Raw genomic sequence first — 25,811 nt, 5'->3', positions numbered from 1 at the left:
CTTCCTGGTCCCAACTCATGCTCATATGAACCGGATAACTCAGAGTTGACTGTTCTATCCTTTATTAGGGTTAACATTGCGTATGATTTTCAAGTGCATTAAGCAAACAGCAATTGTAGAGTGAGAGATATTTTTGAAGAGTATGTATGTGGCCCATACTTTTATAAAATTACCTACTTACAGTCTAGGTTTTTGCTATTATTTTGAGTAATCTTCCTGTGTGTGTGTGTGTGTGTGTGTGTTCATCTCAAGGAACACACCAAATTAGTCACTGATTAGAGGAAAAGTCTCCCTCTATAAATATGCAACTATATGCTATTTGCACACATATTTTATAAGGGCTGATGAAAAATCTGTGACATTTCCCCAGAGCCCCACTAACCGATTGGTATGTATCCCACTCTGAACAAGAGGCAGGTGGCTTTGTGTGGTACAGAGTAGGAGAGGGTTCCTTGGAGATGGCAGCAGTCGCAGTCAATCCTGAGAGGCTGCCTGTGGCCCCCCTGTTCACTGTTGTCAGCATATTTCAAGTTATTGCCCTCTTCGTGGCCCCATTAAATGGATTTATCTATTATCTAGTTTCAACTAAACCACCCCTGGACAAAGACATGTGGCTTAGCAGGCTTTCTGCAAACAAAATGCTGTTTGGAAGTAATTCAGATCCTGAAAGTAAAAAATGTCTGCCGGCTACATTATGGACTAAAGAGATAGTGGCAATCAAATCAGATCTGTTAAAGAAGCAAAATACAACTGGAAATCATCAGAAGACTATTTGAAATCTAAAATCTCAATACCTGATGGAAAAGTTAAGCCACATCCAAAGGTACAGTGGAGTGTTGGGATTGCTAGACAATGACAGAACATTTTTATAATTAAAAACTATTAAACATACACATATAGGGGGCTATATGTTAAAAAAATATTTTATTGAAAATGTGAATAACCAAAAAAATTGGAGACCACTGGCTTATCCCTACTTCTAAAAATGTTTTATATTAATTTCTGATTATCCTAATTGTAGGAAATTTAGAAATGCAAGAAACATCAAAGATAAAAGCTACCCAAGTTGCTGGCACCCTGAAATATGTTATTATCACTTGTCTTCTGCTCTCTTCCGTCATGATGAATTCATATGAATGCCTTTCACAGAGGAAGGCTGAGCCTGCAGGATAACTTTATAGGACATCATGCTGTACTCTGAGCAGTCTACCATCCAGGACAGGAAGCTCAGGAAGGTATGGTAGGAATGTAACCACATCCTCATACTGAACTTAAAATATCCAGGCTGTTTCACTTCCATGGTGGATGCATTAGGATCTCGTCCCAGGTAATAATGTGAGGGCTCACATGTCCTCATTACTGTGTAGAAACAGACAGGACAGTGATTTGGGCTTTCCTAATGTTTAAGTTAATTAGCTCATCTCAGCCGTCAGTGAGATAGCTGAGAAGCCATGTTTACATCCCCCGGAAGTCAGGGTGGTAGGCCTGTTCCACATCCAGACATCCCAGAAACTTGTACTGTCTCCACCCAAAGTCTTTCTTTAGGGACAGAACCAGAGCTGCAGGCCCCCATAGGCACAGCCCTGGCTCACATCAGCTCTGACGTGGCTCTTTTCACAGAAACCACCTTCAGTTTCACACTTAGAAGCTTCTCCGGGTGTGTTCTTCATCCCCACACCGAGGCATAGCTGGTATTTGAAACAGCTTCATTACCCTTAAAAATAACTTCTGACAATCTGACTGGAGGCAGAACTCCCCCTAGGTCTAGCAGGATTTCCATTTCGATCTAGGATTAGAGGCGGTGTCACTTCCTCCCAGATGGGGAGAAGACCCTGTGAAACCTGAACATCATATATCAACAGATTCAGAATCAAGCCACTATATTTATCTCTTTCATTTTATTGGGCCCTCACACCATTTCCCCACTGCATACCATGCATTCCGAGGCACTGTCCAGTACTAGGGGAGGGGATCTTGTATGTAGAACAAACACCTCAAGAATACAGATTCTGTAAGTGAAAGAAAAATCCATCTACCAACATTTGAATAAGTTCTCCCTTTAATGTAGTTCACTTGTACTTGTATTGCTTTAAACAATTATTCAGATTGTCTTTCAGACATGAAATTGGACTTCCCAGAACCACTATAGGCAAACAGACTCTGCTAATACCTGCTAGATATAGCAGTGTGTAGCTGGTGTTCAAATAAAGCCAACTAACCCAATTTGGGACTAAGCCAGTACCTCGGTCCTCTAATCCATAGCCTTCTAATCAATACATCTTGAGCATCTGACTCTCAGGTGGTTTCATTCCCCTCAAGCATTCCTTTATGTGAAAAGAGGAAAATGAAGTTATGTAACAGTCTATTCAGAAGAACTTCATGACAGCAGGGCATGGTGGCCAAGCCTGTGATCCCTGTGCACTGCCCTGTCTCAACAAAACAAACAAAACAAAACAAAAGCAAAACAAAACCCAACCAAACAAAAATACAGCTGGTGAGATAGCTCAGTGGTTAAGGACTTGTTGTTCTTACAGAGGACCCAGGTTCCTTTCCCAGCACCCACTTGGCGGCTCAGTGTTCACACCCTTTCCTTGTGCAATGTCCTCATCCCCAGGAGGATGCAATAGAGCTCGGGGAGAATGCTACGTAAGTTAAACGCAACCTCTTCATCTTCAGTGTTTCCCTCCTGACCACTAAGGAGTACTGGCTTGTACCCTTCCTCTTTCTCCTCACCTTGCGATGCTGAGACTGTCAAGTTCACATGGTACTCTGCATTGCTTAGCAACACATTTTTTCCCACATGTATTTTAAGTGTTCTTTCAAATATGCTTTGCTACTACGTGCCACATGAAATCCTTTTGAGTGCAGATGTGAAATCCATGAAAAGTGGAGGAACAGCCACATAGTCACAGAAACCAGCAGAGGTAATTAAAGAGGTAATTAAAACATGTCCTTTTGTTTCTTTTTTGGTATGGGGTGGTGGTGGTGGTGTGTATGTGTTGATAAGGATGTTATACTAGTCAAGTTCTCAGCCTCGAAGTTACATCCCTAGCCTACCTTTAGAACACAAAATTTTGAAGTAAGCATGACTAGGACCCTGTGGAGACAGGCACAGAGAGCTCACCGGAGAGTATGGGGTAGGAAGATGATAACTTTCAATGTTAGTTTTCTTTTTCTTCTTCTTTCTTCTTTCTTTCTTTCTTTCTTCTTCTTCTTTTTTTTTTTTTTTTTTTTTTTTTTTTTTTTTTTTACTTTTTAGATTCTGAACATAAACTTTTTGCTCCAGGACTGAAGCAAAAGGCAGCTATTGATTGCCTGGACATTTCTCTGGTCCTGAGTTGGCTTATAACTGGGATGTTGAAATTTACAACATTTAAAAATAAAATCATCCTTTTACAACTAGTTTAATGAGAATTCCCACATATCTAGTTGAGAAGGTTGGTCCCTATAAACTCCGATGCTCCAGCTCCAGGGAGATTACTAGATAGAAAATAAAGAGGAAATGGTAGCTGGGGTTTGGCAGTGGAGCACTTGACTAGGCTGTGAGGGGTGCTGCTGGCTGCCACCCCTACCGCTGCAAACAGTGAACAACAGCAGAGATCGAGGTCGAGGGGCAGCCTCTCCGTTACCACAGTTAGGGCAAGGAGAGAAGTGTGCTGTAAAAGGGCCTTGACCACCCTCAGAAGCAGCCCTTCCATGCCTGCTGCTTGCTTCCCATACTCCAGAACCTCTACTGGTGTGGTTTTAGTTACAGCTTCAAAACAGAAATAATAAGAATAATAACTCTGTGAGGCAGTTATTACCAGTTGGTACCAGAGGGTACACCACAATGGTAACTCCAACCTTCCAGAAATAAATCAAAGAGCCCATGCTAAAGCAAGGATCTGCCTTATCTCAGATGGCCCTTTCCTTCTGAATCATGAAGTCAATGATCACTGAGCCCTGCTCCAGACTGACTGCTCCCTCACCCCTCACCCCCCCTGCCCCTACTGCCGAGGTGCTAGGAACATAGGTCACAGTGTTCTATAACCAAGCCATATCCCCAGAGGCCCCTTGAGGAGACGGGTCTTTCCTCTTGTAGCTCCTGACATCCGTGGCTTGTGTGCATCAGCTAGGGAGGCTGCCTAACTTTAATACTTCTACTCATGAAAGCCTATAGCACTCAATAGCCGGCCATCCAGTCTTTCAGGAACCACACAGAATGTAATGAACCAGTAGCTATCCAGGGAAGCAACCCACAGACAGGAAGTAAGCAGAGAGGCTCTGCTTAGCAGTTGGGATGAGGGGATTGGCGAGAGATCCTAGTGCAAGGGGAATTCTGTGAGTTCTAAAGTATACCAGGATACATGATCCCTCTGATATCTCCATGGATGTAGCAGTGGCCCCGCCTGGGAAGGCTTCCCTCAGAACATCCACTACCCCCTTCCCTCTTTGGCCATCTTCTCCTCCTGCTCCCCCTACCTCGATGGTGTACTGCTCAAAGATGCGCAGCTGCAGGAAGATGTCCAGCTTGATCTTCCGCTCGTGGAACAGCTCTTCCATCTGCACCTGAGCATCGTCCAGCTGCTGGAGGACGGACTCGATATGGCTGATAGAACTACTGTGGGGCGTCTTGTTGTTGGACACAGCTGAGTCCCTGTGGCAGAGTGGGGGAAGGAGAGAGGGAGAGGCCTTGCTATGTTAAAAGTGATGGAGGATCAGGGAGGCAAAGTGGATCAGGTTAGTCATTAAGAAATCAATCTATGGAAGCGCCGCTGTGACCTGACACCATCTTCTTAGCAAGAGAACCAGGGATGAATTCACCCTCTTTGGAATTCATACCTTTATTTCCAAAACTTGCTGTTCTCCTATCCTCAAAGGGATAGGATAAAATAAGCTAAGAGAAAGGGTATAGGATGTTAGAGAAACAGAACAGCTCCATGCACATGTATAGTCTAAGATACAGCTTTAATACGCACATGCACATATATAGCAGAATACATAGAGGCAGACAAAGGGATTTGAAAAGCAAAATCAAAACCTGTCCTATTTCTGCCTCATAGGATTGCTAAAATGACATCATAGGTACCAAAATTATTCGCCTACTTCACAATGCCGTTCTCGCACTGTGGGCTGGTCTTCTGAAACAGACTGCAAGCTATAGTTAGGAAGCATAAGACCTGGAGTCTGTAAACACGGTTTAGGTTCCTGCTGTGACATATGTAGGCTGGTGGCCCTGGGAAGTCACCAGCCTGAGCCCCAGCTACCTTCTTTACGGAATGCACTTAATCTCTGCCCTTCCACTCCACACCTTGCTATAAAGTAGGCAGTTGTGTGAACTGCCATCAGGAGCATGCTATAGGAATCATTACTAACCCTTAGGCAGCACAAGGGAGTGTCAAGGGTTTCCTAGGGCATGGTCAGTCTGCAAGAGTAAGGCTAGGTGATACAAATGGAATAAAAGACAAGGGTTTTGGAGAGGATGTGTTTGGATTTGGGGTTTAAAGAAACAGAGGGACTCATCCAGGAAGAAGGGAGGGGGCTGCTCCTGCAGTAGTCTATACAGAAGTAGTTGAACTCACCAAAGAGGTTACTTGTGGGAAAGCTACAGAGCTTCTGAAACTTAAATTCTATAGAACTTGGAACAAGCAGAGCTCTAACATGTGCAATAAACAGGCATGCCTGTTACCTGTGATGACCTGATTTCCTATGCAACTTAAGAGGTCAGTAGGTAAAGGAGAGAACATTAGTGTTGTATCCTCTCCTCAGCAGGTCCCAAAGGCCAGGTACTGTTAGCTTGGGCTTGTCTCAGAAGCAGCAGGACCTGAGTGCATGCTGTCTGTTCCTGAAGATAATGAGAGCTCTTACTATGTCTAGCAGTTTTCCCTGTGTCACTCAGAGAACTCCTAGCCTCACCTCCTATTCTTGGGGCATCAGGGTGGGAAATGGGCATAGCTTCTGTCCCCTCTATTGTGTGACTACCCCAGCTGTTAAAGAAGAGGTGTGGTTAATAATCCGCACCAAGTATTTGTTGAATGTTTTGCGAGGAGCTGGCTGCTCTCTCAGATCACTCCCCCATGCAGCATCCAGAAGAAAGATAATGATGTCTAACCCTGCTGTATAGCATCCGTGCAGTGTCATAGTAGGAATCACACAGATAATACACAAGCAACTCAGAACTCCAAGGAAGAGAGTCAGGAGATCCTGCCTGTGTCCCCTAAACTCCACCCACTTCCAGCTCTTTGGCAGTCCCTGATGTCAGGGAGGGAAGTACAGGATCCAGTCAGCCCTGTGGATAAGTGTGAGTGTCACTGTGCTCTTGGACATGTGCATAGGGTCCTTCCTACACCGTCATAAACATTATAGAGCAGGTGACATGGCCTCTGCCATCACCAGGCAGCCTTAAGCCCTTGGGCCCTGTGCAAGCCTAGCAGTTGTGAGGAACATGTGGCATCTGGGCAGACCCAGCCCTGCAAAGAGTAATAGCAGCCGGCCAGCTTCTGAAAAGCATTTCAAAGTTCTCTTCTGACAAAACCATCACATAATCCTACAGTTGACAGAGAGTCTAGAGCACGTGCCTTAATTATACAAACAAGGCTGCTGAGGCTCGGACAGCCTAAGTGGCTGCCTACCAGTTAGAGTTTTTGTTAGAAGCAAATGACAGCAGGGCTTCCTAGGTAGGCAGACAAAACTGTCATGCATTATATATTCATGAAGATGAATTCGGGGGAAAGGCGAAGAGGCTGTCTTGTTAGTATGCAATAGGAAAATTCAGTACATCTCATGTGCATGTTTAGAATAGAAATGATTAATTTCCAACAGAAAAAAAAATACCAGGGCCTCTTAAAGGTAATTTTTCATTGTTTATTTAATTGGACAATTGGAATGGAGAAAAAGCTTTCTCTAGTTGAAGTGATACCCTGAGGCCTCAGGGCTGGCCTGGGACTTGTTGATGAGATTATTTCTGTCTATAGCTGGCAGAGGTCCCAGCACTTGGTGATTTGGGGACAGGAACAAGTCCCTGAGGGCAGGCCTCATTAGCACCATCAAATCTTACTTATGCTGCACATGGGCATGGGGCTGGCTGCTGAGGGCTTGCCTAAGGCTTAGTGACACTTTGAGGAGCCAGTGCCCTTGACAGGACAAGAACTAAACACTGATGCCAACAGAAAACAATGAATGATGTGGGCAATTCTAAACAAGTACATGGCTTTCAACAGAGCTTTCCTGATTTACTCAGTTGTGTGTGTTGACAACAGAGGACTTTTATTATCCAGATAGAAAGGGACTTGTAGAAAGGTCATAATGCTAACCTTCCCTACATCCTTAGGGACCCAAAGCAAACCAATGGTGCTACAGGATTCAGAGTGTGGCCTAAGATCAAATGGTGGATGTGAGCAGAGGAAGCCCTGATATGTGAAGGCTGGAGTATGTGTGTGTGTGTGTGTGTGGGGGGTGGTTGGCATTAACTGGCCATATCAAGGACCATAGCTTCAGACCCACAGGAAAATGACAAGACCTCCTGCACTACCTCTAAGGTGAGGCTCAGAGAGAATGACATTCTCTGGTCTGTGTGGATGTTCATAACATGTAGAAAATGTCCACTGTAGATTTCTCCCCTTGGATATTTATGGTCTGAAGACTCTTCCCTACAGAGACTGTAGCTAATCTCCTATGGAGATTAGCTAAGCCTGTCTATTTGATTCAGCTGTATAACATAAACCCTGTCTCCCAGTTGAGCTGTATGCAAGAATCCCTCTTTCCTGTTGGACTGTGTAAAATAAACATGCTGAGGCTCCTCCAGCAGAGACCCCAGCTCACTCGATCCCAGCTTTTCTGTGTGTCTGTGTATTTTTTAAATCCATTCTTCCACGGCCACAGAAAGGTCCATCTCTAGAGCCGTGCTGGATGCTGCAGCTGGATAATACTATATTTAACAATGTCTATCTCTTCTCATGGCCAAACATGTCATTATTCTTAATGAAAATGCTATTTATCATCCTGAGTGATAAACAATGCTCTGAAGCCTTCATTGTTGCTTTCCTGGAACACTTCAGTCTAAACTCAAGCTGGATGCAGTACAGGCATTTGTAAGTCTTACAGGCAGAGAAATGGAAGCTTACACAAGACCACAAAGCAGGCTGTGGCCGAGTCAAGACAGGGACAGGACTTATCTCATGTCTAGCCCGAGGCACTCCCCACTGGAAATCACTGCCCATGCTGACCTGGCCTCGGTGGGCTCCCCCAGGGAGGGAGGCGCTGACCTGAGCTGCTGGATAAGGTCTTCGCCTTCCTTGATGACATTGAGAGTGGCATCCAGGGTGGCGGTCTGCTGCTGCTGGAACTGCTTGATCAGTTCCTGGACCGCATCCACAGAGTCTGCACAGACGTCCTCCAGTACCTCCTTCTGCAGGTCTTCCATCCATGTCCACAGCTGTGTGGGAGAGAACAGAGACTGTAGTGGGGGCCAGAGAGAGGGGCCAGCATGGGGGCAAGGGCAACAAAGCTGGGGAGGAGTCAGCTCCTGGACCAGGCGTCTCTGTCCTCATCTGCACTCCCAGGGGCCAGTGTATGGGGCTAACTGACGCTCATTACCCATCACTGGAAGTTCTCTTCAGGAGCACTGACACAGCCTAAAGATGGGAAACCAAGTATTTCCCATACTGAAACCTGCAGGCCTCCTAAAGCAAAAAGATTCCTCATCTTTGAGAGACCAGGATGAATAAGAGACTGGAATAGACAAATATTTTCTTTTAGAAAGGAGAAAATGAGGGACTCTATACACTTCCTCCAAGCAGCCAAATATGGCTTCCTAGAAGTTGATCATATTGCAAATATGAAAAATGATGCCACCCAGTAAGAGCCAAAGTAAAGATAAACTGTAACCTAAGCCACACTAACCTGTTTTGTTCTTTTTAACATTGCTAAGTTATTTAGAAAGGTAGGCGCTAAAGGTTCAGCTTTTCTTAATTTCAGTGACAGTATAAGGTAGTTCTGCCTTATATTCAAGATGCTGAAATGGAGCTGAGATGATGCTAGCGATTAGACTGTTTTAGAGAAGCTGCGTCTAGTGCTTTGAATAAATGATCAATGAAGCAGTGAAGGGTTGGAAGAATTCCTGAAAACTCCCATTCACTAATTGCTTGCTCTCCTTGTTTCACCCATTTCTAGACCTTCTCCAGATTTTTTGGAGCCGAATCATGGCCCATTGCTCTATGTTGATCTCCATCACATAGTTGAGTATGCAGTCCCTGCTCTGTCCATTCTTTCTCTTAGAACACAAATGGCAATAGACTAAAACAGCTTTACACAAATGAGGACCTAGCTTGAGAGCCTCTAGAACCTCAGTAGGGTAGAAGAGTTAAGACAGCCCTTCAGGGATGCAGGTTAGGTTAGCTCTAGCAATATTACCAGTGTGACCAGGAAGGGTTGGCCACAGCTGCTGCCTTTCATATATATCAGGGCAGCCTTAGAAAAGGGCAACCAAGAAAAGCCAGAGGGAAGGGACAGCCAAGGAAGGCAGACATTCAGGGTTCGGGTGAGGGGTGGGACGCATGGCAGCAAGGTTCACGGATGAGTGGTTCAGTAAGGAAATCATGTCATCCTATCGCTTCTTCCTGCTGATTGGCTGTTCTGTTGTGCGTGGTGACCTTTAGGGATGCTGAAAGGAATATTATCTCTGCAGGCAAACATCCCCCTTAAGCTCTTTGAGGAGAGTGTTTTATTCTGCCTTTCTGACACTAGCTGTTTTGTTTCTTAAATAAATATCATGTCAGTTTGGTAACTGAAATAGAAAGTGAAGTTGTTTGGCTCTTGAGACCATCATCCTTTTTGAAGACCAGGCTGATTTACTATCTTTCTGGGGAATGCAGGTAGGCAAGTCACATGCATATGTATTTGTGACATGTGTGTTTTTATGAGAAATAAAGGGTATATAGAATGCTTTATGTGGAATAAAAGAAGAAAGGGGAATTTAATACAGCTGTCTAATTTAAAGCTGATATGGTGATTCTGGGCATATTTTTTTTAACTTAACATTTATAGTATTTCACAGAAAATTAAAAACATGTTGATTTTGAATGCCTAGGGATGACAGCATTTCTATGGAAACATAACAAGAAAAGAAAGTTCTGTCTGGACAGTCTCTGCAGACAGATGACCTGGACTACAAAGTCTCAGGATGTGGCCTGGGACATTTCTCCTCTCCCTAGCTCTCTAGACCAGCAACCTGCCTGCTGCCCATGTGGCCTGGGAAAAGGAAGAGACTCAAAGAGTTGCAAAATCTGCACTGATCTCTGGGTGCATATTCCTATCATTTCCCTTTATCAAGTAGTTCTATTTAAGTAGCTGTTAAAAAGTTGTGATTATGAGACTGAAACAGCTTGCACGGGCCTGCATCAAATCCTTGGTGTATGTCCTGCATCAGATCCTTGGTGTATGTGCTATGGCTGCTGGATATCTGTTCCTGTGGGATTCCTAACAGCGGCACTGGGGTGTTTCTGACTCTTTGGTCTGCTCTTAAAACTTGCTTACTTCCACTAGGCTGCCTTGCCCAGCCTCGCTCTGAGGGCTTCAGTCTTTTTATCTTTCTTTGTCATGTTTGGTTGTCATCTCTTGGAGACCTGGTCTTTTCTGAAGAGGAAATGGAGAGGTGGGGAGGGGACAGACAGGTGGGAGGGTGAGCTAGGAGGAGTGAAAGGAGGGGAGACTGTGGTTGAGATCTATTGCATGACAGAAGAATCTAATTTCAATAAAAAGTTTGTGATTTGATAAAGATGAAATACTCAAAGTTCTCAAAAACAATATTAAGATAAAAGAAATGTTATGATTTTGGAGAGTTGTGTCGTTATGGAGATGCAAAGTAGTTGCTAATAGGCTTGTTCATGATTACATATGTTCATGAAAACAAACACAGTAACGATTTATTTCATTACTTATGTGTATATGCATGTTTCTATGCATGTGCCTGTGCATGCAGGTGCCTATGGAGACTAGGAGTCTTAGAGCTAGAGCCACCCAGCATGGATGTGAGAACCAAACTCAGGGTCTCTGAGAGAGCAGCAAGCACTCTTACCTGCTGAGTCAGCGCGCCAGCCTAGATACATAGTTTTTAAAAAATCAAGCACAACACCCCAAACTTCTTGGTACATTTATTTATAGTCTTTATTCTGTACATGATCAAAATTGTGGCTATGCTAGATAATGATCTTCAGCCATGTGGATTGCCACATGGCTGTGCAATGCTCTATCACATAAGATGCACCATGACTTGTTTAAGGAATCAGTGTGAAACATTTACGTGGTTTCTAAGCATTCAAGACTGAACAGCAGTGGGATGAAATGATCAGATGATTTTAGCCACCAGACTCCAATGGTTGAAAAGAATTCACAAAGAAGGCAAATAGGATTAGAAAGACTTTTTAATCTGAGGAAGAAATGAGATAGAAGAAATGAGATATTCATATCTTCTGTTTCCTTTATGATCTTAGAGTGAACCTTTTGGTATGGGAAGCAGGAAGAGGCAAAATTATGAATTTTGGTTTGTACAGACATAGGGAGTTTAGATTAAATCATTCATAAAGATGTATATGCAGTGGTCACACAGAAACCATCCTGTGATGACATTCTAGGCTATGTCAGCACTAGGGCAAACCTTTAATAAATGACTGGAGGGAGAAAGGGAAAATGGGGGAAGGAAGAAAGGAAGGTGCTGGCCACAACAGAGTGGAGGGGACCTGCCACAGCACCAAGGCCACAGAGTGAACTGAGCAGCTTTTCCTCACTAACTACACGTCACTGAAGGGAAGATGCAGGGAAGATGCAGAGGACAGCCCTAACAGTAGCCCTGAATGTTAACCCTACTCCAAACAGAAGGCTGGACCTTTGTCTTAAAGTCAAGCAGCAGTCAACGGTGAGTGGACCAGCACCAATGACAGGGATTGCTTGCAAGGTCTGTGAGATGGCCAGTCTTGAGACATATTAAACTGGAAAATCAAACCGCAGGAGTGCTTCTATCAGAACACTGAGGCTTGCTTCACCTGCCTACCACAACACACTCTGCTTGTCTTCAGGTCTCCAGGAAAGCTCCTGCTGGAGAAGGCACTTCACCCTGCTCATTTTAATTAATTAGGTTTTTCTTTGTTTGTTTGTTTGTTTTTGGTAAGACTACTAGCTTCCCATTGTCAAAGAACAGGAGCAAGACTACATTTCTCAGCCATGATCTACCTCCTCCTCATGTCCCTGAAGGAGGAGGAGGAGAAAGAGAAGAGGAGAAGGACAGGGAACAAAGAGAAGAAAGAACAGAGGAGAGGTGGAGACAGGAGAGGAAGAAGACAGCTATAGTTAAGAGTACAAGCATGTCCAGGCTGAGCATCCTTAACTCACAAATCTGAAATCCAAAATACTCTGAAAATGCCAACTCTCTCACTGTATTATTTCAGGTTTTGGTATCAGGTATGTTGGACAGGATTTCAGAAGGTGCTTGAAGCTGCATCACTCCATAACCTTAGACAAGTTCTTTCCTTAACATTCCTCATATGAAATTATGGATATTAAATCTGTAAGATTATGAAGCAGATTACATAAGGCAATATATTTGGCAAGTAGCAGGTATTATTTAACAACGCCAAAGCTGCCCGATACATATTTAGAATGTTTATACTTAGAATGAGCCAGACCTTAGGTGAAGGAAATCGCCTATACTGTTTCAGGCTTACTTATTAGTATTAATTATTAATGGGGAAGAGAAAAATGAAACAAAACAGATGGAAAATTTGGATTTACATTAGAATAATAACATTGAGCATCAAGTCTGAGTAAATTATTTCATAAAGAAGGGAGCCCAGCACCAGGAATATTAGTGACCTGTACAAGCTTATTTGATTTCTTAAGAGACTATCTGGAACAGAATCCCAGTCTTTTGATTCCTCTGACAGAAGGCAGGAGATGAGTTAGACGGGGCTCCTAGAAGCCAGGTTGCCCTGTGGGAGTGGTTCTGCAATAGAAACTGGTGCTATCTACCACCTCCAAACAGGCCACAACCCTGTGACCTCTGGAGGAGTGCAGCTTCTGTTCATTCATACTCCAGGGCTTTACCCACAGGCCCTTAATGACAAGGGAATCCACATGCCTTTGATTTCTGAGATTGTCATTTAGAGTCAAGTGAGCCACAAGCTAGCAGACAACTAGGCAGGAAGCCCTGGATTAGAGCTAATCCTCTTGTTTCACAGACACTCTTCTGAAAGTGGCTGTAGGTCCCATGGAGATGAAGGAGAGTCAACTTCAGGGGGCTCACCAGGCCTCCATCTGCCCAGGGGAACTCAGCTTAGGAAACATTATCTCTGCATGTTTTTCTCTGATAGGCACCACAATGCTCCCCGGTAGTTCTGACAAACTGTCAGAAAAGCCTGTGGATTAGTAATAGCCAGGCTTCTTAATGCACTCCCCAAACCAAAAATCAACTTAATTAAGTAGGGTTATTATTTTTTTCCTGAGCAGCAATCAAACCTTAATTAATACCCTATTAAAATAAATTCCTAGGGGAACATAAACATTTGCATACTCCAAATGAGTTCCTCTGCCAAGGATGTTACCACACAAGATGCTAAATGGGCCTCTTCCCTGTCCACTTACTCAATCCCAGACTGCCCCCTGTTAATCAGAAATGGAGAGCAATCACAGGTTTGCTGTCATCTCCTCCTAGGGGACCTCTGCTCTGCCAAGCACTTTGCAGGATCCCCCTCCCCTCTCCTTTCTCCAAGTGGTGAATGATTCTGTCTTGGATTTAGTCCACCTGATGTGAAGAGCATCTCAGTCTGGCCTATCATCTTTCTTCCTCACAAAGTAAATATCAACCTTAATACCCGCCTCCCTGTTCCCCAGCTGCAGACCTATCTTAGTCAGGGTTTCTATTCCTGCACAAACATCATGACCAAGAAGCAAGTTGGGGAGGAAAGGGTTTATTGAGCTTACACTTCCACGTTGCAGTTCATCACTAAAGGAAGTCAGGACTGGAAGTCCAGGAGGTCAGGAAGCAGGAGCTGATGCAGAGGCCATGGAGGGATGTTTCTTACTGGCTTGCTTCCCCTGGCTTGCTCAGCCTGCTCTCTTATAGAACCCAAGACTACCAGCCCAAAGGTGGAACCACCCACAAGGGGCCCTCCCCACTTGATCACTAATTGAGAAAATGCCCCACAGCTGGATCTCATGGAGGCACCTCCCCAACTGAAGCTCCTTTCTTAGTGATAACTCCAGCCTGTGTCAAGTTGACACACGAAACTAGCCAGTACAAGACCCTATGGGGAAGACTCGATGTTTTGGACAATCAGTAAAAGAGAGGTAGTTGGGAGTGCTAACTATCTGAGTTTGATCCCCAGGATCCACTCGGGGGCAGGAAAGAGCCAGCTTTGGCAGGTTGTCCCCTGACCTACACACTTATGAAATGGCACAGAAGCACTCCACTTCCCCCCAAATAAATGTAATACAAAATTTAATTTAAACAATCTGTAAGATTAGACTTGAACTCACTTGCATGCTCCCCATGAAAGCGCCTTGCCGGTAGCAAAGGCAAAGCCGATTAAAGTCCTGAGACTAGTTTCTGACGGGGAGAAGCAACCGAGAGAAATGGGATGGGCGGTGGCCTGGTTTTGATTTATACCTCCTTTCACCTACTGTTTCTATACCAGACATTTGGAAATATCTTGAGCTGCAGGCAGAATGTTCTAGTTTAAGTTCCTAAAATTGCCTGCCTCCATCACTCTCCCTTCTTGGGAGAGGATGGGAGGGAATTTGCTGCATTTGGTACTGACCTAAATGCAGGTTATCAGAAGCAAAGGAGCAAAAAGTTACTAACCCCTAGCCTCTTAGGACACTGGTTAGACCTCAGCCCATGTTCTTCAGATCCCAACTAACTTGCACGGGGCCATGCCCTCTCACCCCTTACCTCTTTGGTGTGCGTGTGGAAAGAGACTGACATGTCCAGAAGAAGCTTCCGCTGCTCCACTCTGCGCACAAAGTCTTGGATGCGCACCTCCAGGTGTCGGGCTGCCTTGTAGATCTCCTCCGGGTCACATTCCCCAGTCTGAGCCAGCTGCTCTGCTGCTTCTAGGAGCTTGTCCGCATTGGTGTAGGTATTCTGCCAGCGAGAAAAGGGAGGCAAAGTCAACTTGCAGCCAGGGAACAAGCTTCGCGCCTTCTCACAGCTCACCCTGGGACTCCCAAAGGAGTGGGCACAGAGGGTGGAGGCACTGCGCCCGCCGACAGCTCCCTGATCTGGCACCACTCTCTCTGAGTGCGCGGAGTTGGCACCACGCCTCCCACCAGGCAACCAGTGGGCTGCTGAACACAGCGGGGCACTGACTAGAAACCTCCTCGCCTGCTTCTGGGATGTCTCGGAGGTGCAGCGTCTCTAGAGATAAGGCCTGTGAGAACCTCCTTACCCCTTCTGCTCAGATTCCCCACCCTCACAGAGCCCCTTCTTTTATCCTCACATCTCAGGCTGCTTCTGCGGGAGTCGGAAATAGCACATCCACAAGGATGCTCTGTGCTTCTCTCTGCGAGAACCATGAAAAACCACCAACTAGGAGGCTGGCTTTGCCCCCGCCCACCGTCTCCCTTCACTCTGGTGTTTATCTTTTGGAAGGAAGGGAAGCGGGCCAAAAGCAGGGGGAGGGGATATAGACTAGTTCCCTTGGCCCCTGAAGGCTGGATGCTCACAGGCAGCTTAGCAGGGGGTCTGGTGGGTTTGTTTACCATGGGCTGCAGTGACCCCCCCCCCATATACACGTGTGTGCTCATATGAGCCTCCAACCCTGCCAGTACACAGGATGGTATTCCCACCAGCCTTTCAAGTGTAACCCATTTTTAATACTGCCCATCATGATGGCAGCCACTGCTTTTAAAGTAGTTGTTATATCACGAATGCAACTATTCCTCAGCTGGCTGCTCCTAATCCAACAAATCCTGACACCCGACCTGTGACTGGTGTACATATTTACCCATCTCTGCCAGGTTAGCACACTGCCTGTGTGAGGAACTGGTGCTTACTATGTGGATATAGAAGCAGAAGCCATCATCAAATACAAGGTGAACATAAACCACTAAGAGGCTAAGGCAACAGCTGTATGGAACTGGCTCTGCCTTCCTTGAGCATTTGCGTGCTACGGGATGAATTATGGCCTGACACTAACAGCAAGGTGCCCCTCTGGAGGCGTCTGACCCTGCTTCTTCATTACTGAAAGCATGAAGCTGATGATTAGGAATTCCCAGAGAGATCCCAAGGGATCCTTAAGACGTGGCTTGATGAGCAATTGCCCAAGGCAAATGTCCTAATGTCGGCCAGATAGGACTTAAAGGGAAAACATCATTTGTGCCAACCAGGCAATTCACGAAATGACAACCAGACTACAGCAATGACTAACAGACAAGCCTGGTGTAAAGAAAGGGGTGTTTACAAAATGTAAATTCTAGAGAGCAAATGCAAGGAGTCATTCGGAGTTACCAAGAGCTGAAGATGAGTGACAAGGGAGAGGAGGCCTCCGAGGGGTGAGCCAGGGTTTAAAAACAAAACAAAACAAACAAAAACCAGTTGTTTCTGGGTAGGATATAATATTCAGTTAATAGAGCCATATATCTTGAGAAAGGTTTTTTTCCTTCAAGATTTCCTCAGAATTCTGCTTTGAACACTAGGGAATCTCAGATGAACAAAGAAACCCAAGGTTAGACCTCTATGTTTTTTACAACCAATAACTTTTTGTTGCAAAGTTCACAAGACAAGTGTGCTTACAAGCATGATGTAAAACCAGTAAGTGGGGAGGGGAACTGCCATATCCTTATGTGCTAGGGGCATTGCTGGTTTAAGGGCAGAAAGCCCTGGTTCCCAGAAATCCCCTAATTCCAGGAAAAATAGGCTCCCTGGTCACCCTAATACTAATAGCATTACAATGATCTCAGGGGGATAGAAGCATGTAACATTTACTTTGTTTCAAAGAAGAATAAAATCATCATTGAGAGAAAACATGATAACACATAAACCAGGCCAGCAGCATAACAGATAAGTGGGGGGCTAAAGTTTCCTGGCAAGAGACAGGTGTTAAAAAGAAAATGAATAGCAGCAAGCAAGAATAGCAACAGCTACAATAAACAAGGATTCTACCTTGCCAAGAGCTATCTTAAAATCTTATGCATAGATCTCCTTTAATTCTCACAATAACCTATGAATTGGTGCATTTGTCGTGTGAAGAAGCCACAGAGAATTGCTGGCTAAGGTTGCACAGCATCAAGATGGTAGCAGCATTACTGCCTTGCTCTGCCTCTCCTACCGTGGAGGCAGGTGTCTGTGGGCAGATGTGATTTGTCAAAGGAGGGGGGGTTCAGAAATGAGACCCTTTCTTTATGTCCTAGGTACTTACTGCATGTTTCCCCTCACCACAGTTGTTATCACTTGGCAAAGGGACCACATGTGTCCATGCTACCTTCTAATGACAGGTGAACCCCCACAGGGAGGTTCTAGATCTTATTCATCTTTGGTTCCCTGTCCTGACTGGTTTTGTGCCAACTTGACACAGGCTGGAGTTATCACAGAGAAAGGAGCTTCAGGTGAGGAAATGCCTCCATGAGATCCAGTTGTAACACATTTTCTCAATCAGTAATAAAGCGGGGGAGGACCCATTGTGGGTGGTGCCATCCTTGGGCTGGTAGTCCTAGGTTCTATAAGAAAGCAAGCTGAGCAAGCCAGGGGAATCAAGCCAGTAAGAAACATCCCTCCATGGCCTCTGCATCAGCTCCAGCTTCGTGACCTGCTTGAGTTCCAGTCCTGACTTCCTTTGGTGATGAACAGCAACGTGGAAGTGTAAGCTGAATAAACCCTTTCCTTCCCAACTTGCTTCTTGGTCATGATTGCGCAGGAGCAGAAACCCTGACTAAGACAGTTCCCCTAGGCCAGAGCTGCGTCTGGTACAGAACAAATCTCTACTAATTGTTTGTAGAGTGGGAAAGAATAGCAAGAGGTGTTTGAGCACGGTGTGCCGATAACGGAGTCAACCCAACTAAACTGGAGAGAGGCGGAATCAGGCCTAGTGAGGCAGAGAAGAGCTAGGTAGCAGTTTCATAGAGAAGATGGGATGATCCAGACAGGTAGAAGGGCAATGTTGTGTACGTTAAAAGCTGGGCTCCCTGCTTTGTCTGTGCCCAACCTTCTCCCCGATTATTACCCAAAAGCCCTCTCAAATCCAGATCCAGCAGACCTCCTGTTTACTTAAAAAAGGGTTTGTGTTTTCTTCCACCCTTGGACGGATGCCTCAGCATGACATATGGGGGCCTTCATCTGACTTCCCCGTTTTCCCCTTCTGCATTAACACACATCACCCACCTATACACCATCTGTAAATAAACAACTTGCCTTTGCAGAGCCTTAGGTGAGGACTGTCGTGTGTACCACTGCATCTACTTCTGTTTGGGATGCACTTCCTTTATTCTTCTACATGACAGACTCGCACTTCCTTTAGCAAGTCCTCCTTTATCCCATTCTTTTTCTGAAGGCTGACCTAGGGGCCTGTTTATGGGCTCCTGAAAGTAATCTATATTGTCCCTCACTCCCACACTTCTTCCAACAAGGCCACACCTACTTTAACAAGGCCTTATCTCTAATAGTGACACTCACTGGGCCAAGCATACTCAAACCACCACACCCTGTCTCCTATCAGACCATATTTTCTGCTTCCAGCCAGATGGCGTCTTCCATCTTTTTTCCTTCATATCTAGTACCAAGAAAGTGTTCCATAAATATTAGTGATCAATCAATAAATAATATTCAACTCTGATCCCCACACACTATCTGATATAAGACTTTACATGCTAAAACTCACATTCACACTTAGGTGATGTGATCAACTGGTCCAGTCTTGAAATAAGAATCTGTTCAGAGACTATCAATTGAAATATTACCAAAGAAATATGCTGACCCCAAATCAGGACAAGTATCGACAAGAGAGTTAAGCTCACCTTCTCATCAAATTAACAATAGGTGCTGCCCCCAGGCCAGGCTTGACCTCACTCTGACATAACTCTTGGCCTGTGTTAACTTTCCAGTCACCTACCTCTGCCTTGGCCTTGAGCCCTTGCCTGTGTTTCCCACCCGGCATGCCAAACATACATTCAGTGCTGGGATTTTGATCTCCCAGCCATTAGATCTTTCAGAGAGGGCTGTGGTAGCCAGCATCTCTGAGTCATAGGTTTGGGCCATGCCGGCAGTTACAACCTCTTCTATTGCTCACTCCTCTCTGCACCAACCAGGTGAAATTCTCCGGATAGTTTAGCTCTTACACCTAATTAATCCCCTACTGCAGGCTTGCCTCATTATCCTTTTGTTTGCTCCTCAGACATGTAACAAACATTCTAGGATAGTTGATGTACAACTACAGGGATTCCAGCAACATAGACATTTGTTTCAGATTTCTTAGGATGGAGAGAAGGACAGGGGATGTACCTTATAAAAGCCAGGGGGTGGGGAGACAATGAATGAAACCTCTCTGAATCAAGAGTCAGTTTCCTCGGTGATATGGAATTAGTCCTTTGGCATTATATTCTGGGAGGAGAAAGGATGAGGCCTAGAAGCAGCTCTTTTTTTTTTTTTTTTAATTGTGTAAGCAAATGCATGTATTTATTTACTTTTTCCAAATCTTTTTTTACATTCCAAATGATTTCCCCTTTCCCAGATCCCCCTTTCCCATATGTCCCATAAACCTTCTTCTCTCCATCCATTCTCCAATCACCTCCCTCCTTTTTTTCCTCTGTCCTTATATTCCCCTCCAATGCTAGATCAATCCTTTCCAGGATCAGGACCTTCTCCATACTTCTTCATGGGAGTCATTTGTTATGCTCTTTGTGCCTTGGGTATTCAGGGCTTCTGGGCTAATTAATATCCACTTATCAGAGATTGCATTCCATGTGTATTCTTTTGTGATTGGGTTACCTCGCTTAGGATGTTATTTTCCAGATCAAACCATTTGCCTAAAAATTTTGTGAATTCATTGTTTCTAATTGCTGAGTAGTATTCCATTGTGTAAATATACCACATTTCGTGTATCCATTCCTCCTTTAAGGGGCATCTGGGTTCTTTCCAGCTTCTGGCTATTATAAATAAGGCTGCTATGAACATAATGGAGCATGTGTCTTTATTGCATGCCAGGGAATCCTTTGGGTATATGCCCAGGAGAGGTATAGCAGGGTCCTCTGGAAGTCTCATGTCCAGTTTTCTGAGGAACCTCCAGACTGATTTCCACAGTGGTTGTACCATCTTGCAGCCCCACCAGCAGTGGAGGAGTGTTCCTCTTTCTCCACATCCTCGCCAACACCTGCTGTCTCCTGAGTTTTTGACCTTAGCCATTCTGACTGGTGTAAGGTGAAATCTCAGGGTTGTTTTGATCTGCATTTCCCTAATGACTAATGATGTTGAGCAAGAAGCAGCTCTTATTATTCAAAAGTGCAGTTCATCCTGGAAAGCAAGCTTTATGGAAGACCAGTAGGGGATGCCTCCCCTGACACCTAATAATTATTTTGAAAGCCCTATGGCTAGAACCAACAGGATTTGAAGGAAAAAAAGCAGAGGAATATATGCACGGAGGTGAAAGGAACCATGGAAACATGGCACTGGAAGTACGGACTTGTTGTGAGACTTAATCACGAGCTGCCACAATTAAAGTCCCAAGCCTTACCCTGGGTTAGCACTTTATAGCTGACAATAATGTCCATTCCTTCCTTACCCTCTCTGGGATAGAGTTAGAGAAGATCCACCCATGCATGTGAAGCTACCAGAGGCTAGACCACCAAAAAGGATTAGATAATGGTACCCAGGACTCACACAGGGCTAGAAATAGTCTGTGTTCCTACCACTCAGCCCTAAAAGCCTTTGAGGTTCATGGGATATTGGTACAGTACTCAGGAGGGTCTTGACTTTGAACAGGTAAACTACATATTGTTTGGTTTTGCCTGTCAAATTTTAAAACTAAAAAGGATTGAACTTTTCCCGAGTCACTTAAATGTATCCTAAAGAACTTAAGATATTTATAGAACTAAAAATACTCAGCAATGGTCAGGGCAAAATTCACAATGATTAGCATAGAAAAGAAAGAAAAAAGTCCATAGGCATTAAAAAAAAAGTGGAAAGCAACCCATGTGAAGAGAAAAATAAGTCAATCAAGACAGACACAGAATGTATATATGTTAATATACAATATGTTATATATGTTAATATTTTTTGTTATGTAATATTAGGTTTATTTCCAGCTGGCCATCACAGTATAGATACCTTATCACTATTCCTGTGGCATCTAGTGAGTTTTGTCTAAGTCTATTTCGTTCTTTTATTTTATTAGATATTTGCTTTTTTTTACATTTCAAATGGTAACGTCTTTCCACATTACTCCTCCGAAAACCTCCTACCCCATCCCCCCCTCCCACTGCTCACTCCCCTCCCAAATTTCCTGACTTGAATTCCCCTATTCTGGGGCATCGAGCCTTCACAGGACAAATGGCCTTTCCTCTCATTGATGTCTGAATTGGTCATCCTCTGCTACATATGTAGCTGGAGCCTTGGGTCTCTCCATGTGTACTCTTTGGTTGGTGGTTTAGTCCCTAGAAGCTCTTAGGGTACTGGTTGGTACATATTATTGTTCCTCCTGCAGGGCTACAAACCTCTTCAGCTCCTTGGGTCCTTTCTCTAGCTGCTCCATTGGGGACCCTATGCTCAGTCTATTGGTTGGCTGTGAGCTATAGGTATTTTTGGAAACTTTGATCCTTATTGGAAGGTAGATCAAAATATGTTAACATATTAATAAATAATATATAGTTGTATATTATATATACTATAATATAATTTATATAGAAATTATGCATATGTGTTAAAAATAGTAGACAAGGATTTAAAAATAGTCCACTATATCTATATTTTGTATATTCAAAATATAGAAACTGAGAAATAGAATATTTTAAAATTTTTATTCTCAGTGATAACAAATGCCCTAGATCACATTAACAGCAGATTAGACAACTGCAGAAGACAAGATTACTGTGTTTCAAAGCATAACAGTAATGGGTGCAGCGATTGCGATGTAAAGTAAATAAATAAATGAATGAATGGGGGAAGCACAGCAATAGAAACTATTCAGGAACAGAGGGGATGAGCACAGTGCAAGCACAAGGACCTGAATTCAGATCTGTAGCCCAGGCAAGATTCGGAGTGTGGCGACATGCATCTAAAAACTCCAGGACTGGGAAACAGTCAAAGATTTCTGGAGCTCATTGGCTAGCCAGTTTAGCCAACCAGAGTGAGCTCACACTCATGCTCAGTGTGAAATCCTGTCTTCAATAGGATAGAGAATGACATGGGGGGCATGTGCTCAATGTTGACCTCTGGCCTTCACTTGGGCATCCTTCTCCAACCCCACACCCCCCTCTTCCATAAGCAGCAACTATTCAGACTGAAATGCAGAGAGAAAGGGTCATTTAAAAGTGAAGCATTTGTGAAGTATGGCACACTTTAAGTAGGCTAGGAGCCATGGAATTGAAACTTAGCAAAACTTGTAAATGCACAGGTCTGAGAAACTCAAAAAGCCCTCAACACACACACACACACACACACACACACACACATACACACACACACACAAATGCACACAAAATTATACACAAAAATCCCAGATCAAATAAATTAAAAAAAAAAAAAGAAATCTTAAAAGAACCAGAGCAGAAAAGGCATGCTGTATTCGGAGGACTGAAGATAACAGGCTTCCTATAGAAACAGTGTGCAGGCAAGATGACAGTGGAGCAGGATTCTTAAAGCACTCGAAGAAAAAAGCCCCTGAAGACTGAATTTTATACCCAGCCAAGTATTCACAAACAAAGGTTAGATACTTTTTCAGGTATACAAATATAAAATAATTCTTCATTAGCAGACTTATATAGCCAAAATATTAAAACTAGGTCCTTCTGGGACTCTAGAGATATCTCAATAGCTAAAAGGACTTAACCTGAGTTTGGGTCCTCAGAACCCATGAAAAAGCTAGATACAATAACATAGGCATCTATCATCCCAGCATGCCTATGGGCAAACCAAAGGTGGAGAAAGGAGCATCTCTAGAAGCCTGGGGGCAGCTAGCATGGTGTATGTAACAGTGATGACACCCCATCTCAGACAAAGGAGAAGCTTAGAGGTCAACATCTTAGAGTCTTCTCACTTTTACATGCTCAGGTCAGCATGAATGTACACACACACACACAGCACACATATACACAAAATAAGTAAAACAAAGAAACTTCTCTGGAAGAAAGAAAAACAGTGTTATATGGAAAACTGGATTTATACACAAGAGTGAAGAGTCCTGGTGATGCTAACTGACTGATTAATATGTCTTTTCCTATCACTTACATCTCTTTTACTTCTAATTGACAGCTTAAACAAAAATAATCTAGTGTGAGATTTTAGTATAAGTTTATGTAAAATATATGGCAACAATCGCAGCAAATTTAAAAAGGTAAAATGGAAGCATGCAATAGAAAAATATAGTATTACTTATAAATAACTGGGATAAGTTTAAATACTATCTACCTTAAAGCAGCTGTTCAAAAAAGCTAATAAGTCAATGAAGGTGATAGAATCCATTGTCAAAAATATTCAATTCATTGAAGTAAAAGGCAAAACAGAAGAAAGGAAGGCAACACCACCAACAATAAAAGTCATAAAGCAAGCCAGGTGTGGTGGTGCATACTCTAAATTCCAGCACTAGGAGGCAGAGGCCGGCAGATCTCTAAGTTCAAGGTCAGCTTGGTATACAGAGTGAGTTCCAGGACAACCAGGGCTGTTATACAGAGAAACACCGTCTTGGAAAACCACAAACAAACAAACAGACAGACAGACAGACAGACATAAAACAAATGGGAATAAGATAAGAGACTCAATGCCCTATAAAGTATCAACTGTCAAAATACCATTTCCCCAATCAGGGCTGGATTAAAAACAAAATACAAACTATATACTATGCAGAATGCTGTTCAAATATATAAGTAAGCTTAGGTAAGAAAAGGATTTAAAAATAGCTTCATAACCATAACAAAAAGAAAAGTGTCTGGTTATGTAAACAACAGATACACACTAGACTTGGGAGTGTCTATATTACTTGGAAAAAGGTCATTCCATAATGATGAAAGGATCAGTTATCACATGCACAGAAAAATGCTAAGCATTTATATAGATAAAAACAAAGGTTCACAGTACAGAAAACAGACTCCGGTGATTATGTAAGGTGAGAGATACCAATGCACAGTTACAGCCAGAGATTCCAGTTCCTTAGTTAAGTGAGTGGGAACGAGGGATTTGAATATCTCCAGCCAGCTTGGCCTGCTTAACTTCTATGGAAAATCTGCTCAACTACAGCCGACCACACATTCTTTCTGAGGCTCATAGAACATTTACCAAGACAAAGCTTATTTTTTGTGTATAATGGCAAATTCAAAGGGACACAAATCACCTTTTTTTTTCTGACTATAATATAATTAAATTAGAAATTAATGACAAAAGTATTTGGAAAATCTCCACACTATTAAAAACTAAATAGTATATTTTAAATACCCAGCACCAATTAACTCAGGTGCCCACAGGACGCTGGTCTTGTGTTAGGGCCCTTACCTACGTAATCTCCAAGTTGGAGGATCGACAACAGGATGTGCTATTAATTTTGTCTTTAAAATGAGAAGTTTGAGGCTCAGAGAGTTAAGAGTCTCTTCTTTCTAGAATGTTACATAATGACAAAATATGCTGAGTCTTAACTGTAAACCTCTAAGTACTTTTCGCAGAACCATTCTCCAAATCACAATATAAACTCTCCATCCCTTCTCCCCTCCACTGCTCTGTGCATCCTTAGTCTGATGCCCTCACTCTCACTGTGGCAGTCCAGCCTTTGTTCTTGTGGCCCTGAAACAGACCTCCAGGGCTACTTTCCACATTCCTCCTGCAGAAAGGACTCCTGTCTTATCCATCTGTCTTAGGACCTCCTAGACCCAGTACTCTCTGCATCGACTGATCATTCAAACTGAAAATCCTACTGTGCAACAGTAAGACTCTGAAATGGATGTTCTTCTTCTATTCAGGCTGCCCTACCTCTAGAATGAATAGTTAGAGAAAATTATTTGTAAGCAATATTTCCCAGCTCCATTTAACACTAGAAATATGTCTTCCCTGCAAATGGGTGCATATAATATGTTTGAAACATAGACCAATACAGCATATGCTCTTCAATCAGTGATGGCAAGAGAGGAAGATTTTTTTTCAGTATCTAATACGGAACACCAGGCAGTTCTCCATTTGATCCTTGCAGGGAAGTTATGGGGACAGACATGGCAAAGGAAGAATAGTCTATGGTGGAAGTTACAGGAGAGAGAGACACACACACACACACACACACACACACACAGAGAGAGAGAGAGAGAGAGAGAGAGAGAGAGAGAGAGAGAGAGAGAGAGAGAGGAGAGAGAGAGAAACTATTTCTGAGTACCAATGATGAACTCACCAACCACCTCACATTTGCTGGAAAGTCACCCTCTAAAGCTCTAAAGAGTGGGGCAAGCAAACAATAGCTGGTCCCATGGAGGCAGCATCTATGTCCAAATAAGGGGTGTCTAATGAGGAGTCCTAGCCAGATGCTCCTTAAGTTGGACCCTGTCCATACAAATCTTCAGTTATAATTGGGATCGATACCAAAAATAACTGTAGTAGATGCCAACACTTCCCAGCACAAATAGTTTGGGCAATGAGATCTTCTCTGGGAACCTGAACACCGACT

General features: G+C 43.6%; 1 protein-coding gene across 4 annotated transcripts in view; it reads right to left on the bottom strand.

Annotated features, from left to right (window-relative positions):
• Kalrn (kalirin RhoGEF kinase) overlaps nt 1-25,811 on the bottom strand; it is a 431,561-nt gene that overhangs the window by 103,017 nt on the left and 302,733 nt on the right. For 2 of the 4 annotated variants that reach the window (XM_052158466.1, XM_052158467.1), the window contains exons 11-13: nt 14,921-15,112; nt 8,205-8,413; nt 4,462-4,636 (exon numbers count right to left, since the gene is read on the bottom strand). In XM_052158466.1, coding sequence (XP_052014426.1) covers nt 4,462-4,636; nt 8,205-8,413; nt 14,921-15,112 — 576 coding nt within the window. The remainder of the gene's footprint in view (nt 1-4,461; nt 4,637-8,204; nt 8,414-14,920; nt 15,113-25,811) is intronic. The other 2 variants (XM_052158468.1, XM_052158469.1) reach the window with 1 other exon arrangement.

This window comes from Apodemus sylvaticus, chromosome 15 (assembly GCF_947179515.1).
Source record: "Apodemus sylvaticus chromosome 15, mApoSyl1.1, whole genome shotgun sequence".
Taxonomy (NCBI): Eukaryota; Metazoa; Chordata; class Mammalia; order Rodentia; family Muridae; genus Apodemus; species Apodemus sylvaticus.
This window is presented reverse-complemented; position numbering and strand designations above follow the sequence as displayed.